The 18,394-nt window shown below is 34.9% G+C and overlaps 1 protein-coding gene across 1 annotated transcript in view; it reads left to right on the top strand.

The window, feature by feature from the left end:
* LOC144356224 (gamma-aminobutyric acid type B receptor subunit 2-like) overlaps positions 1–14,318 on the top strand; it is a 29,760-nt gene extending 15,442 nt beyond the window's left edge. Inside the window, exons 8-18 of the mRNA XM_085505793.1 lie at positions 975–1,208; positions 1,716–1,779; positions 3,447–3,524; positions 4,422–4,572; positions 4,873–4,996; positions 9,395–9,502; positions 9,743–9,865; positions 10,155–10,301; positions 11,806–11,997; positions 12,957–13,130; positions 13,949–14,318. Coding sequence (XP_085361919.1) covers positions 975–1,208; positions 1,716–1,779; positions 3,447–3,524; positions 4,422–4,572; positions 4,873–4,996; positions 9,395–9,502; positions 9,743–9,865; positions 10,155–10,301; positions 11,806–11,997; positions 12,957–13,130; positions 13,949–14,008 — 1,455 coding nt within the window. The 3' untranslated portion in view covers positions 14,009–14,318. The remainder of the gene's footprint in view (positions 1–974; positions 1,209–1,715; positions 1,780–3,446; positions 3,525–4,421; positions 4,573–4,872; positions 4,997–9,394; positions 9,503–9,742; positions 9,866–10,154; positions 10,302–11,805; positions 11,998–12,956; positions 13,131–13,948) is intronic.
* Positions 14,319–18,394: the final 4,076 nt, after the last annotated feature.

The raw sequence follows: 18,394 nt of genomic DNA, 5'->3' as shown, positions 1-18,394 counted from the left end.
GGTTTCACAAAAGTGGGCGTGTTTTCAAAAATATGGGCGTAGTCATTTCTGTAACTCGACGTTTTCGTAAATCGATGTTCGTAACTCGAATAATTCAGCATCTAATTGTTCATGATTATTTTACAACAAATGTTGGATAATGCACATTTTAACTAAATGAGGCGATGTCATATCTGAGTTGTCCGATCTCTGTCACTACACGATCTTGCTGTCACAGTAGGAAAGTAAGCCAGGGCGAACGGAGCAAGCATTATTGACAGTTTTTCTCTTCGAATAATCAGGATCATATAAATATACACAGCGTCCGCTGTGCATTTACCACAAGACAGTGAACCAAGCGTAGAAAATTGTACTACTTCACGTAACATTTCTTCTTTAACTGTATTAGTCAGTCATTTCCTAAATGCAAACCAGATTCAGCTATCTGCTGTTTCCCACAATGCATCATCTTTTCCTCTGTCGAGGCAGTCAGCAAAACTCACCTTTTCAATCACTTATACAACTTATTTTTGATTAAAAACTTACTTAGCAACAACAGGTTTGAATAATTTGAAAAATAGATCTGTTCTGCGTTAGAGTATTTATTTTATTTCAACATTGATTGACACATTTTCAAGATATCGCTGAAACAATATATCTGCACAGATACACTAACTACAGAGGCTCACACTGTGTGCTTTCGCACAAACGAGCCAAAAATGATATGTTGTTTGTTTGGGGGATGTATAGCATACTGGGTAAAATATAATTATAGAACGAAAAAGTGTAGTGTTTAGTTTAGACAGTATGGTGCACAGTGAGAAAAAGTCAACCGAGCGTGACCGGACGTGCATTTAGATTAGATAAATTGTGATGTTATTCAGTCAGTATAATGTAATGTATAACGTAATCCTCGCTCTCGCAACCGAATGTATTAAGCTCTTTTATATTCTGTTGAATCTTTCCTATTATACGCCTTTCAATTCTTATGACAGACAAAGGACGAATTCCTGGCTGAGTATGCAAATATCTCGTCAACTCTCGGCTATCAAGAATCTAAATACTCTGCGCTTGCGTACGACGCTATGTGGGCTATTGCGTTGGCTTTAGATGCATCGATTGGATCGCTGCCAGGCAACAAATCGCTAGAAGACTTCTCGTACGAAGATTCAGATTTCTCAAGCGTGTTTGTGCAGAAAATGGGAGAGTTACAGTTTGAAGGAATGTCGGTAAGTGCACGTGTATCGGTGATATGCAGCTTGTGGGTCAGAAACATTTTATTAAAGAGCTGGACTTGCAAAAATATCTGATTGATGAAAAAGTGATTGATACAGTTATTTGCAGTCAAACAACCACTTTGGTACTTTGTCATCAAATAAGCTATTTTGGGAGATGACTAGTTGGCGACGTCGCAATACAAGAACCAATTTGCCTCGGTGGTGGTGGTGGTGGTGGTCAGTGGCGGATCTAGGGGGGTGTTCTTGAGGGTACGGATCCCCTCGTTGAAAAAAATGTTCAATTTGTTTTTGTATAATATAAAAAAAAATCATTAACTTAGTCTGGCGATTTTAAAGTTAGGGCCCCCCCTCCCTTAAACAAAATCCTATATCCGTCCCTGGTGGTGGTGGGGATATGGAATTATTTTTCATAGTTTCAGGACAGCAAGACATATGTGATAAATATTTGTTATCTTACAATTGTAAATAAACATATATTCTAATTATTTAATCATACAGGGTCCCGTGATATTTACAGACACTGGTGATCGACGTGGTCTAGTAATTGTCAATCAAATTACAGGTAAGGGTACAGTCCGTATTTATGGTCGTCCACATATATATGATAAACCAAGAGCTAACATCCACAGCATATTATGTAACAATTCAATACGCACATTGTGGGGAGGAGAGTTTTGTTTTGGGTTGCCATACATTTTATGATGTTTAGCAACGAAAACCTCTTAACAACATAGCATAATGTCGATGAACGGAACCCGCACCTGTGTATTACTACACCCACTTGAGACAACGTGACATTGAGTCAAATACGGACAAGAAGACCTAATACGATTGGGGGTGACCACACTGCCATTATGACAAGAGTGTGTTGGCAGTACGCTCAGAAGCCCATACTTTCCGAAAAAGCAAAAATGCGAAAATGAATTCTTTGCTTACAACATTTAGTAAAATTATATATACAGATTTGAAACTAAATTTGTTTGCTATTTGTTCCGTATTAGTACTAGTTGTTTTCCATCTGTAAAGATATTTTTTTCTGAATACATGACGTCCTTTCTTGATTTTCCAAGAATGACGATGTTCATATTTACAAAAAATATTGATTTCAAAGTTTATTAGTCAGTTGAAGGTGCGAATGTAGACAGTTTTCGTGATTTAAAACAACAAGAGTAGACCTATTTCTATACTTCAAATAAATATCCTATTTGGCAACTTACTCTTATATATAGTATATGGTAGAGTACTGTCTCGTTTATTTAACACAGAGTTATGTTTAACCCTTCGAGCACCAAAACTGTTGTCACCATTCTACATTTTTGCTAAAATGGTAATCATGATTTGTAGCCCATAGCCCAAGTTATGTACACTGTCGCATACGACTTATTTCCCACTCCCGTGTCACTGAGAAGGTTCGAGAACCGTACTGTGTCTGGGTAGAATATTCTAGATTTTGTTTAGAAACTGGTTGAGTAGGTAATAGAACACTGTAGGAGGCAATAGAAGGTAATGGAACATTCTAGAAATTTATAGTAAATTCCAGACTCATTATGTATGCTGTTGTAATGGTTTATAGACAGTGTGGGTATATATAGGGGAGTTGTTCAGCACTGAGATCAGATCGGAGATCTCGTTGAATTGTATTGGAGTTTAAGTATCTAGTTATTGGAGTAGTGGAGTTTTACCGCGTTATTGTACTTGATGTTTGCAGAGTATAATAATACCAGTACCAGTTGAAACCTCATCTGTTGGCTCCGTGTTCGTATGTTATCATCGCCGCCAGGGAAGTCTTTCTGTTACTGTTGCCATTTTGGTATTTGAACCATCACACCTGTACTATACCAATTACGGTAATATTACGTTGCGTGTGACATACACTTGGTCCAGAATTATGAGAAAAATTATACAGAAATACATGTACAAAAAAAAAAAAAAAAAAAAAAAAAACGGGAAAAATGTGTATGTTCATCTTTTCCAGTGAATATTATGATATTCATATTCATTTTATGAAATGCAAGAACACGTTATTTGTGCAGTGTACAAAAAACCTATAAAATCAAAATGTTTTGTTTCGAAGTATGAACACATCAAATTTGTTCTGTAGAATAAAAGTTTGCTGTCAATTGATCATTTACTACAAAATGTTGTCGTAGTTGAAATGTTGCATACATACAAAAACGCTAACATAATGACATGACATATAAACGTATACTTGATGATGTATTATTACAGATGGTGAGCTTCATGTGCACGGTAGCTTTGATCCTGTAACCTACCAGTATATATGGAACACTGACATGAACTGGCCAGGTGTGTACCTCATTGTATATATGAAATGATGTCATTTGCGATGATAACGAACACATCTTGTTCTACATGTGGCACCCACCATATTTATTTATGTCATAACCATAATAACCCTAATGTTTGAAACCTGAGGTATTCACATTTCCAATTCATCTGAGATCTGTAACAGTATTACTATATTTAACCACAATTTCATGTGGACCAAAACAACCTTGTAAATTTCAAGACAAGCCTACAAAACACTTCAATAGATAAAGCAATATGGTTACCCGTGACTCTGCATATGTACAACAGGCTCTAGACCATTCAAGTCGATTTCAAAGCACATATCTAAATATGAAGCAGAAAAAAAGAGAACCGGTAATTTCTTTTATCTAAGAAGGGTTTATAATGGGAATGTAGTCACAAAATATAAAATAGGAATAACATTTTTAGGAATAAAAATTTCAATGTGTCAGAATATGAAATAAAGGAATCCTTTCTTTGCACGATACACTCTACAGAGAGTTATATGGGAAGACGGGATGTTTTTGATAAAATCTAGATAGTAATTCATGTAATAGATGGCATGGAGTCGGGTGTAGTTAATGCGCAATATGCTGAAAAGAGATTAAGGAACATATTAAGGCATGATTCTTTTCCCATGCTATACCGTAGAATGACACAAGGGCATGAAATGTTTTCTTTGTTAGTATTATTGTTCTTATCGATCAGGAACCATTTCTATATATTATGATTTTTAACAGTAAACCAATCAATGTGTGATATTATGATTCTATTTTATGTTATCACAATGGCTGTGGATGAATTCGTGTGAATTTAGATGATTTGTATGCTATATTTGTAAGTAAAGCATGTCACATTTAAATTATAATGTCATCATTATTATTCTTTTTATAGGTGGTTCAATTCCTCGCGATGAAGGTTTTGTGAAAGTGAAAGAAATAGTTCTGTCGCCAGTAATACTCTACGTGACAGGCGCATTTGTGGCATGTGGTATTTTAATGGCATTCTACTTTCTCTTATTCAATATCACAAACCGCAAGACAAAGTAAGTTATATAAGTTATATATAAAATAATTATCGCCGCGTATTTCATGTCGGAGTGGTTTGATGTATTAATCTGATTTTTCTTGTCTCTGGTTTGAAAATATACTCTTAAGACATTCTGTAACCAATAATACAAAAACAACATTTTCAGTACAAAACTGAAAATTAAATCTGTACAGAATCCTATATGAAGTCAGCCTCCGTTTGCTTACTATATCGAGACTGTAATGACAACTAGTGAACCCCAAGTTATTTATATTATCTGAATGTGTAAAAACAACTGTTGTACTATTGTTAATAGACTTATAAAAATGTCAAGTCCCAACATGAATAACGTAATCGTTCTTGGTGGAATACTGGTTTACATATCAGCATTGCTATACGGAATGGATGGTGTATTTTCAAACGACAGCGTAGACTGCATGGTAAGTTTGTATTCAAATATTGCCTCAAATTATGGTTCATTGAATTGTAACACATATGGTATATTTATTTGTGGCAGCAGAGGCACTAACAGAACATCAACGGGACTAGTCTCACATAACAGATTGATGCAGCACACAGTCTGTACTCGTTTGTTATGTTTCTTAATTGGAATGGTATGTGACATACGTTCGGGTCCGAAGCATCATTCGTTCGCACTAGAAGCCATGTATCAATAACAATACTTACAAATGAATTACATGTTCCCAGGCCCGTAGTTTGGGGGGGTTGGGGTTCGGGAGGTTCGGTCGAACCCCCTAAATTTTGGGAGTGAATAGATTTATGATCGTAGATTAGAACATAATAAAACAAACAGTATTAATTAAAATAATTATCATTGTTCAAATCACTTGACTCCGTGAGGTAACTATCAGAGTAATGTAATGAGTAATGCATAGTAATGAGCATTTAGGTGGCAACGAGCTTTAAATGTCAATCGTGTTATGCCGTCTCAGCTCAACAGCAGCCAACCCAAACAGGTTGTTATAAATAGGCAAGCTTTTATTCGGTTTTTCCGCGATGGTGTAATGAAGATCGCGTTCAAGCACCTGATGTTAAATATTAAAACAACATTGAAACAATAATGTAATGCTAGTCACTCTCTGAAGGATGTGGTGGTCCTGAATAGGGCGCTTTGTCTTGTGCTAATGTTCGCTCAGTTAGTAAAGTGTGGGGATCGAACGGGATTGACACGACAACACCACACTGTACTTTCCTAGTTCGGTTCATTAGTTTTGTATTCTTCAAGTTAATGATGGCATATATACTGTTTTGTTCCAAGTGTATCAGCCAAATGTAGTTAACTTATTGTATTAGTACGTGTAGCCTATGTTATTGGACAATATTGTACAGCTACGGGTTGAACATATCATTAAAAAAATGCCGAAGATTTATCATCACGAGTTGCATAGGTTTAAGAGCTTCTTGCAGCCAACAATTCACCCCACAGTGTTGCTTCAGCACTGAAACTATGCGATGAATCATAAATTGCAAACATATTTTTTTACACGTTTTTTTGTTATGTCTCAGAAAATTTACTATATTTTTAGTGGGTTCATAAAAGGAGTTGTAGTCATTGAAGTCTAATGAGACCGCTGCTAAACTGCCACTGTATGCATATTATTTTACCGCCCTCTAAAAACAGATTTACAGTGAACCAAATATATTTACATACTGTAAGAAACTTGGTAGTATGCCATTGGTTTGTTTGATGCAATCATTGTGCCAACTATTTCTTATGGTAGCGATATGGGGGTACGTAAATTCGGAAATGGAGAGGGTACAGATAACATTTTGCAGTTATCTACCCGGTACTTAACATTAATAGTTGTACAAACATGTAGCGATGTTAGACGAATGTGGAAGGCTGCGTTGTATCTCATATTGGTTAAAATTATTGAAACCCCAAAACATGTTATATCATGCTTAAACGATTAGACAAGACCGGCAGACTTGCTTGGAAAACCCACATAAAAATCTCCTGTTCAAATATGGTTTCGGCATTGTTTGGTTTGAAAAACAAGTTGGAGATACTGCAAATTTCTTAGGGATATTTACTCAAAGAATAAAAAAATAGTGGCATGCCTCAATTTCACAATCATCCAGGCTGGGTACTTTTGGAAAAATCAAAGTAGTATTATAACCTGGGAGATTCATTGGCAAGCAATTATAGACTAAAATATATACTGACGAGTTTTCGCTGTTTTGGCCATAAACATAATGTTGAATTAGGCAGACACACAAAAATACAGTTAGATCAATAATATTTTAGTTTTTGCAGTGATACGTTCGAATTTAGCATGGTAGAAAATGAAATTCACTTTGTTTTTATATGTCCATTTTATAATGATCTAAGGGCTGATCTTTTGTCAATAACCCTATGCAATTATGCAAATACTGACAGTCTGGGCTTACTTCGTCGCTACACAAACTGCCACACCATATAACAAATAGCTCTATATCTTTTAAAAGTTTTCAAGCGACGAGATGAATATGAATTCAGCTTAACTTAGTACCATATGTTTACATGGATGTTGTATTGTGTTAACGTGCTATGCACTTTTCTACCCATTACATTTTGTACGATAGGCTGAGGCGCTGTACAGAAATAAAATTACATAATACAAAATTGACTAATACTAAAACGAATAATTGTAGACAGATTTCGACATGAAATCGTGTCACTTTTATGTGCGCTAACATCTGCGAAGAGCGAAAAAACTCGTAAGTAGCCTTGTACCTTAAAATACTTGGACAATAATGCTAAGATACGTACAGTCTTGTCTTTTTTGTGTACAACATTTTGCCGTAGTGGATCAATGGTGTGGATGTGTTTGTCTGTAGGTGAGGAATGGCTCAGGACCCCTTCTCTAAAATGGTAAAATAGTTCAAAGATGTTATGTGAAATATCTTACCAATAAAATTTAATTTAAAGCCGATAATATAAAAATGTCTGTAACAGAGCTCAAAAACACTTTCTGAATATTATAAAATTCACACATTTCACATCAAATATATAATTGTTGTTTTCGAACCCCCTATTCAAAAGTGCTGGCTACGGGCCTGGTTCCGCTACATCACATCAAGTAGCACTATCATATGCTAAGTGATCAACAAATACACTCAATGGCATTCTTCTCATCTGGCCAAAGAGCTAGCTTAACATAACTAAACCACACCTACTCACAGAACTTCTTTTTCCGTGCACTAAGATGTTAGTTAGTGTAAATATATAACATCCTACTTTGCATGATACATCTGGCACCAAAATACAAGAATGTCAAATCATCAGGTTTACGAATAACTGATTATAATATTAATGTATATTTATTGCATGAACTTGTTCAGTTTCCATATGCAAGACTGTAAATGAATACATATACTCCAGTTCTTATTCTACTTTTTTATCAGTGCATTTATCATTCAACTAAATAAGTGTTACTGTTCACATTCCTACGTAATTGTCTATTGTTTAATCTTCTTGCATAATTTATTATTCACCTTCAATTCACAATTCCTGCCGTGGTCCGTATATTTAAACATCAACACATTATTAGCTGCTTGACCTAGTGTATTTAACCAACTCGATATGTACTCATGACTCAATATTCGTTAGCATGCCTTGCAGTATGTAGTTCTCGCACACACATTTAATCAATATTAATCAGACATTTAATCCGCCTTCTCGGCGACTAGCAATAAATCAATCCCTAAATGGGTGAATTGTCAATCCAGCTGGTTCGTTTTTCTAAATATTGTTTCAAGTAACAGTGATTTGGAAAAACATACATCAATACAAAGTCATTTATACGCACAAAGATTCCCTTATGATATGATTTATGACATTTTAAAATAATCATAATAACCAAATTAGTCAGGGTGACTATTACAATTTGCGATCACTCGGCGTAGTTACAATTGGTGGTTACAGTGAATAAAAAGCAATAATATTATTACTATTTCCCCGATAAACAGTGCACGCCATGTATGATTGTAAAACACTGTTTTAGTTGATATAAAAACTGGCGCCTACATTAACTGCAGCTGGCACAGTAGTTCCATACAGAATCAGTGCAAACCAAAATCCAATCGTTGAAAATAAAGCCGATAAATTAGTTTTCTGTCTACAGTGTGAACGAATTTAATAAAAATAACACATGTGAAGCAGTAAAACTAGAAACAGGGATATAACAAAAGCTAATTGAAAATAAACTCTCCCGCGACGTCTGAATCGTGTTCACTGTGAAACATTATATACTAGTGCCTAAGGCGGGGAGAGGAAAAGTACACATTCTGTTTTTTTCTTTGAAACGAAAACTGCAATTGCGTACCGTGACTGGCTGACATATGACGATAGTTTTAAAATGAAAATGAAAACATTTGCACTATCGTAAATGTCACGCAATAATCAAAATACACTCACTGTAACCATCATTAGTGACTATGTCGTGTAGTCGTTCCGCTCCGCTCAGGTATTTCCTGTAGTAATTGATCGACTTCGCGCTTGGGAAAACCTTTGGTTATGTATCAGAAATGCCAACAGTGCTAAGTTGTTCAATACTCACATTCAAAAACGCTCATTCTGTTATATAAAATGCGTATTTTCTAAAATTTCGTTGGTTCGACCATTGGTGGAGCTTGTTGTTACCATACTACTATATGTGTTGGTGCATTTGTGATAGGCACTCCTTTGTGTTAAGCCATTATTTACTAAAATAAGAACATGATTGAACATTATTAAATTGGTGCATTTAACGTCAGCTATCGAAGAAGCTTTAAAGGTCGACGATTTACCATGAAGCTGTTTTATCAGATTGGTATTTTCTATTCTAATAATTCAGTTACGAACTTGGGTTCTGTGTATCGGATTTACAACTGGATTTGGCGCCATGTTCAGCAAAACTTGGCGAATACACAAGATATTCACAAATAAAAAAGTGAAGACCATTGTAAGTATTTGATTTTCAACCTTATAATTTGCTTTCAAATAATCATATTTGTATAATCTTATCTCGTCCTTCAGAATAATTGCATTGGTAAACAATGTACACCAACTTTACTGAAGCATGTAACGACAAACGTTGGATTAGTTAGCTAGTATAATCTACAATGTTGTGGGCTGAATATACTAAATCGGCCAGTATTATTGATTATAATTAATAATCACGTTTTTTATACTTGTATTTCAGAGAATCATGGACATACATTTATTTGGTGTCATTGTTGTATTACTAGTCATTGATATAATCATATTAACGTTGTGGACAGCGCTCGATCCACCAACAATCAATGTACAATTTTATCCAAACGTGGTAAGATGGTAATTATTTACTAATATAACGATGTGCTGAATCCCTGACTGTGTTTGATGTTGGGTCTGTGTAATTGGTGTGAGTGTGTGAATTTCTTTTTCCGATGAGTCCATGAATCAGTGAACATAATCAAATAATATAAATATTTGAAATATCAAATAATATCAAATATATAATGTATGAATTCAGGGGAGTATACTTCCGGTTTTACATAACGCAGCATTATGTTTTTTTCATTACTATCATTATCTTGTATTATTTATGAAAAATCAAATGATGTTAATTTCAGCCTGCAGAAAATGAAGTTGATACGATATATACACCCATGTCGAAGGAGTGTCGTTCTGTATATGATGCTGTATGGACGACCATATTATTTGGATACAAAGGGATAATCATAGTATTTGGTGTTTTCCTGGCATGGGAAACTAGGAAGGTAAATGTATTGTCTCTAACGCTGAACAGATTGAAATCTTCTTATGTTTGTTTTGTATTTAGCATGTCATACATGCCGATTTCTTGTTCTTTATATTGCACATCTATCAAAACAGTAGAGAAAACATCTAATTTGATATTCAAAAATGAAATTTACAATGTAAGTTACATAATGATTCTTATGACAGTGATTTGAATTTGGTGGCCAGTTAAGTTAAAACAGTATATGTTACATTCCGCTATTGTGAACATTGACAACTATATTAAAGGGCGATGAACATCGTGTAGCACATGTCAACATTTCATGTGCACGGATAGTGCATTTGTTTGGACGACCGCAAAAATCATTTTTTAAAACTTGGGATGATCTTCTTGTATTTTGCATATTCGATACTTTTCAATTATGTTTTTTTAAAATCACTTCTAATATTTACAATTGACAAGAAGAAACAAGGTAAAAATACAGGAGCGAAACATTGAACGACTAACTTGTTTTTTTTTTATCTTGCAACACTGCGGCAGTTGTACAGTTGGTTAAATTTGAATATTTTAATGATGATATACAATAATGTCGCCGTTAGTTTAGTTTAGTTTAGTTTAGTTTAGTTTAGTTTACCCCGTCCATTGCATTTGTTAGCATGCGAACCGTCACAGACTCATTAACTCCGTCCACCTCTTCATTTATTAATATACTTTAGGACATTACATGGTTCACAAAATAACATTGGAGTATGTGAAGCGTTTGTTGCATTTCGTTTAATTTCCGCTGAAAGCGATATACTTTCTGCGTATAGTAACGGATGACTGATCTAACAATTTAGTTACAGTTGAACATGATCTTTATAAAGTCTGTAGTATATTGCTCAAATGCTCGATAACCGGTGTCGTCGATTCAACGCCAGGTTTTTGCTTATATTGAGACATTATGTGATAACACAAGGCATCGACTGTCTAGACGTTAAAGTTTGAACCATGCAATCTAAAATGTGATTTCCGTTAATTTCATCTGATAAAATACTCGGCTTTTACTTCTGTTCTGACCAACGTTCTCAGTAACATTCGTGGGTTGTGAGTAAGCTTATCAGGTATGTTTAGCTAGCCCTCAGTTGATATGTACCAAAGACAACGCTCTATGGTGTTGATTTACACTCTTTAAATTTAGATTTCTGTTCAACGATATGTTACCGCACTAGAACGGTTTTGGCATTGTGGCATTTTGACATTGTGTTCAGCGGTAATGCGAAATCGACAAATCTCATCATATATCGTCAAGAATATGGTGCAGTGACAAGATAATTTATATAAATGTTTACGTTTCTTTTTCGAGCTTCAAATGAGAATACTTTAACGAATTTCCCGACTGTACGAGCATTTGCAAAAGTTAATATTTCGTTGTTTCAGTGGATGAGTTATAAAGTACAGACATCAAATATTATGTTACACATTGATTTGTTCCAACTCTTCTAAAACAGTACGATAAACGACTGAAACACATTCATTTTTAGGTGAACTATCCACAGTTGAATGATTCACGGCACATTGGGTTTGCTGTGTACAACGTCACGATTATGTGTTGTGTTAGTGTACCAACATCCATGTTTCTCAGCCCACAACAAAAAGATCTGCAATTCATTCTCATTGCACTGTGCCTTGTATTTTGCTCCATGATGACACTTTGTATTGTGTTCATACCAAAGGTGAGTAATCAATAACGACACGTTTACGCTAGATTGCGCCCTCTAGCAACATCACGCTTCTGTGATGTCAAAGTAAGGTAGTTAGTGGTTGTAAATAATGGTTGTAAACACTTCTGTCTGGTTAAAAATCCGTTTGCCATACGAAATGCAGCAAATCTTTATAGTACATACATTTGACAACAGACCAAAACAACAAGTTTGTTAAACCCATTCACGCAACAGAGGCGCTTGATCGTCAGAGCGTGTTACTTATATGACGACATTACACACCGTTATCTTAATTACTGTGACAATTACACACTCAAACAAAGACAAAATACTCAGTATACTATTACAATTCATGAGCATCGGAAATATAACTCAGTTGAGAAGTTTTTTTTGTTTTTTGTTCACAGACTTCAAGCTTATTAGTAGTAATTATGGAAGCAATTACTGCATATTGAGAACGAAACTAAATTCTGGCAGCCATTGTTACTACTTTTAGAACTACCCAATACGATAGTCATTTGACCACATTTTAGCTGAGTCTGACTTATAGTTTTAACGTATATACTGACTTGGCTATATTATTTACCTGACTTTTCTGTAAAACATTACTAGCTCACATATTTACTCACATAGGTTCTTATGATAATGAAATGTCGAAAATACATTTCTGAATATTATTTGTTGGCATATCATGCATGTTTAGAAAAAACTGTTTGGCGATGTTGATCCGGCGTCGTCATTAGAGTTGATATTATATGTTATATGTGTCTTGACTATCCTATAATGGGTTAATACAGTTTGATTAACATATTTACCAACAAATAATTGTTACCGTATGATAGAGTAGCATAGATATGGATGGATGGAACCTTTATATTTATATATATATTGTAAAACTAGCTTTTATTCTAGAAGTAATTCTAGCACAAATCAGATTATACAAATTCAAATGCACTTATGTGTTATTGTAGCTTCAAGAACACCGAATATCTCATCGCACAGTGAATGATTATCAATCCAACTTCACGGTGCCTAAAACGACGCAACCAACTCAAGACACATCTCTGGTTTACCACAGCAGTGGCTCTTGTGCTAAGGCAGAGGAAGAAATATTGAGGTTACGCAAAATGTGTAATTTATCTACAGTGAGTATTACTGTAATATACGTTATAACTGTACTGTTGGTACACTGTAATATACGTTATAACTGTACTGTTGGTACACTGTAATATACGTTATAACTGTACTGTTGGTACACTGTTGGTACACTGTAATATACGTTATAACTGTACTGTTGATACACTGTAATATACGTTATAACTGTACTGTTGGTACACAAAGAAAGTACACAATATAATGTTTTTTATGATCCAAAATTTGTGAAAATTATTTTTTTCTAGTTTTTTTCCCTCTCGCTACCTTAAACAAAAGGACAAACAAATATTAACACTTGAGGGCGTAATCAACACCCCACAAGCGCATCTTCTCTAGCCTGGGCTCGTTTATTCGGTCACCAACACTACATCTGGCAACTTCTGTACAGCCAACCTATGTTTACGTGCGCCCTCTTTGACAATACTAAATATGTTTTCTTTAATATTAGTGCAATATGTATTATTAAGGACTTACTCTGGCACGTCAGTTAACAGTGATTTTCTGACAAAAAGTTGACCGGACACTTTTTAAAAAAAAATGATATAATATAGTGCGCATATTTTACACAATGTGTATTCTAACAGCAACGCAACGGCGTGTTTTATTTCAATAAACATGAAAATGCTTCTAATTTTTCACTTTCACGTACCTATTTAGGCTTCTGGTAACGATTCTCGTGTAATCTACGGCATTACATGTAGCAGTGCAAAGTCTTCATGTTAATGTGATTCAATACCAAAATACTATTACCATACTTGCAAAAATTACATCATATCATATGCACTAACTGTATTTATTTCATCCACAGCCACCAGACCCTTACATTGTGGTTGCACAGAAAGAATGCACTGTCTCGAAACACAAATAAGACTAGTTTGTATCGTCGACGATGCTGTCAAAACGGAACGACACGACGTATATACTAGAGTGACATGGTATGACATGATATGTAGAGAACTATTTGTACGAACAAAAGCTACAGGAATATCCCTGGAACTCATCAACATCAAGATAGGACTTAAAAGCTAAGGGTATGCAAAACATTGTTTACCGGCACCTTTCCAACCAATGACACCAGAGAACACTCGGGGCACTTGGAAATAATTCGATTACGTAAATAGAAATTAGAAAGATTATCGCACGCTTCGCGAGTATGCGAAGTAGCTCACTTTCTAAAAATGAATTTGTATCGTGTGCGATATTGTGAGTATCTGGCAATTTATGTGATTTTTATAAACAATTTCATGCGATTTCCATCGTATGCACACCACTCACATACCCTTATCTAATAAATCATTTCGTTAATAGTGTTAATTCCTTTGTTATTGTCATTTTTTGTAAATATTTGATCGATTCGATCAAATACACCCACCTGTTAATATATGCAGATGTATGTAGCATTTTACAAACCAGGTTTGAAATTTTAATTGGAAAATAAGTTTTTTTCCACAAAACATATAGTCTGCAAAATATTTAGATATTTTAATTATAAAATGTTGACATGTAGTGTCAGTGGTAACGGATATAATGAATAATAGCATACATTATATAATAAACACTTACGACACTTTGTGAAATTCTTTCGTTTTGTGAAGAAAAAAACTGAAAACAACTAATTTTGACAAGATAAGTTCTAAATATATCAATAATTCATAACAAAATGAATTTCACATGCTTACTAATTATAATTTCCATACTTACCCATTACACAAGAGTATTACGAAAAAAGATTCCTTATATTTTCGGCATTTTGTTTGTCTTAAATTATGAATGAAAGAAGCTGAATGAAATTAATAACTTTAATAAAATTAAATGATTTTACTTGGCAAAATATGATATTTTCTACATAAAACAACAAATTTCACAATGTCGAAAAACAGAAAGTCTATATCGTGTTGTTAATTCTATGTATTTTATGATAATAGTTAGGTGATAAATGAATATCTTTCTTTTACTGATTTGTTCATGTATTTTCGGTGTAGTTGTTTTGTGATCATAAACATGTATTTTATTTAGTAGTTTATTTAGTTCGCTTGTTACTGTTTTCTGACTGACGGGTATAAGCAATACGAACAGAACACTTTATCGCTGAATCCACGGGCGATATTTACATTCGGTCGTTGGCATCCATTATCCGGTTTGCGGGTGATATTCTGAAAACCAATTTGTTGTCAGATCAGTTACCTGTGTTAATAACTACCCGAATGATAATCTGATGATGTGCTTGTTTGCCATGTGCCACGAGCGACACCATTATTTAACATAATAATGGTATTGAATTGTCTTGAAATTTGTTTCACGCATCTTAAATTGTATTATGAATTTGTTTTTTTATCTATATTCAAAAACTGTATGGGCAATTATGTTCATATCATGTTTAAGACAATTTTTTCATTTATAAGTGTCATTCATATGTTTAACCAATTTATGTGAATATTTTTATCATGTAAGTTATATATTTTGTTATACCAAATAACTGTTATATATTAGATTGGTGTTGTACTTCATACGAATTAATTAATTATACGAATTAATCCTGATACTTTAACTTTAACTGACTAATTTCTGTCGATTTATTTGATATGTAGAATATTTATGTCATATTTTTGCGTTTCTTAAATGTTTGGAGCAATTTTTACAATGTCCTTTCCATATTTTATCATATACCTCGTATTGCCCGGTCTCGTAACGCTATGGGAATCCCGATGCGCGAGTCGTGCAATAATTTTCCATATCACGCCCGGGCCATATTTGGTAAACGCGTCTATTTCCTTGAACTACTTTCTGTTTACAAACAACGCACGTAATTTGAGTCTGCGCCTCGATAATGGCTGACGATATTATTCTGAGGATGGGAAATATACCGAAAGACCAGTTGGACTCATCATTACCCTGACGAAAGCCGGCATTCCACCACAACCAATCATAAATATAACTGGTCACAAAAACGTGTCAAGTTTACAGAACTATGATACAGCTGGCATCGGTGTCTCGGCATACACCCAGCGACACCGATGACAGCTGAATGTAACGATACTGTCTCTCAACGGAAGATCATCGGCGCATTTCAGATATTCCTAGTTGAACTACGCCATAATCTGGAACTGTAAACCAAACTGCTTCTTGTTAAACTACGGTTTTTAACAACTGTGAAATTAACGCGTCTTTATCTGCTGCTACAACATCAGCTCCAAGAAAACGTCCGTTGTCGGACGGTCAGTAAATGACCAACTTAGCTGGACTGTAGTGTCCATTCTTAAGAAAGAAAGTTTATAATGAGTTTGTATTTATTACCGTTAAAATATTGTTATAAGTTTACGTTCATTTGCTATTTCATTAAAACGTAATATGTGGATATATTTGGTGACATTCGTTTGTCTATTGTGTGAGAGATTTTGACGCGTTTGCGTCGTTTAGAATCCGCCGTATAAATCCGCGCCAGTAAAAAGGCCCGGATGAAATCGAATAGGTTTTCTTTTGGGACAGACAAGCGAAAAATAGCATAACTAAAGACTTTTTTTCATATAAGGTATATGATAAAACCTTTATAGACTGGATACGGCTTTTGCTGCCCTCAATCGTACGGCTAACGCGACCTCGCAAGCTCGGGCGCTTCCGGCCCACGACCTTGGGCGGCAAAAGCCGTATGCAGTCAATAAACTAAAGAATAATGCCACATTCATATCATTATTATATATTATGCGAGAATATTTTGATAACATGTATTTTTCAGATGTGTAATTGTTAGCAGAAATCGATGGTTACTTTCGTGATTTGTAGCAAATACGATTGTATTCTATTGCCTTTTCATTATATTTTTCACTTAAAAAAATGTCAACAGATTGGTTTGTTATTTCCACTTTATTTATTGTAAAGCAAAATTAGGACGTGGCTCAACAAATAACAAATATTTTGAACGAGATTTCCGAATAATATGAGGTTATTACGAGGATAATAACCTTATTATCCCAGGGATACAACATCGAAATGCCGAAATCCAAAACGTTTAGAACATATTTAGCGAACTTATTTGTGTGGAGCCCGGTCAAACCTAGCCGACCCGACTGTATACCGACGATGTATATATAACTGATAGACGAAGCAAAATGCCTTCCCGGACCCAAAACGCCGCGAAACCACGGCTAGGTCAAACCCTGGTGGCAGCCATGTTTGTTTTTTATTACGCGCGTAGTCGTTCCATATTTGGAATTTGCGTTTCCTAATATGGTAGGATGAACATACCCAGTGCAAAACGGTCAGCTGTAACTTATGGCGCTAGTTTGCAACTAAATATTACTAAAGTTCACTGGTTGAAAAGTCAATTTGCAATTTGCAACAATCTATGTTGCGTCCAAATGTAACACAAGCGCAATGAATGTTATGCTTTACTACAGTATGTATAATAAATATAAACATTTGCATACAACACTGACTCGTTCATCTTATGTAGATTTTTGTTTATAGAATTCAGTAATCTCATAAGTTGTAATGTTTAACGAAAGAGACAGCATAAGTAGTAGTGATATCAATATGCCTTCATCAAAAAATCATCTAGCATTTGTATTAAGGTGCGGGGTCACGTAAGAACGAATGTAATTATCTCTATTTTGAAAACAACTATGTGCTACAATAGCGCCTAAATAATGCGAATAAGACTATACAAAAAGTGTGTTCACGGCTGATGTAATTTGGGCTAATATTTATCACGCGGGTGGGAAACACATATCCCTATACTCACAACAACTTTGATTCAAAGTATTCCCAGCATTGTCCAAGTACAATCCACACCCTTACAGCGACATTCCACAGAAACAGGGATGGCGGATTCACTTCAGCAAAAGTAAACACACATACAGAAGAACACAGCAATTGTCTCACCCCTAGTGAAACCCATCTAATATCACACATCTGTCCATATCAGCCCAATGGGGGATTTTATTATGTTCTTACATTCGCTAGTTTGTCGTGCTTCTGAACTACATGTACATGTACTTCAAGAAAGTCTCTTGTGATATTTATAGCGCCCTCATTATGTTTTCATTTATCATTTTAATGTTGTGTTGTAGCGTCTCGTAATTAACTTTGCCCTCAACGGCTACGACTGTTTCGCCATGTTCTTTTGTTTTTAAAACCTGTACCGATTTTCTTCGTTATTCCCTCCCGAGAAAGTGCATATTGTAGTAGTTTCCCACTGACTAAAGTTTTATGCGCTGTGCGAATATTTGTTGTTTTTAAATAGACACATAAACATTTG

This window comes from Saccoglossus kowalevskii, chromosome 2 (genome assembly GCF_978046115.1).
Source record: "Saccoglossus kowalevskii chromosome 2, keSacKowa6.1, whole genome shotgun sequence".
Taxonomy (NCBI): Eukaryota; Metazoa; Hemichordata; class Enteropneusta; family Harrimaniidae; genus Saccoglossus; species Saccoglossus kowalevskii.
This window is presented reverse-complemented; position numbering and strand designations above follow the sequence as displayed.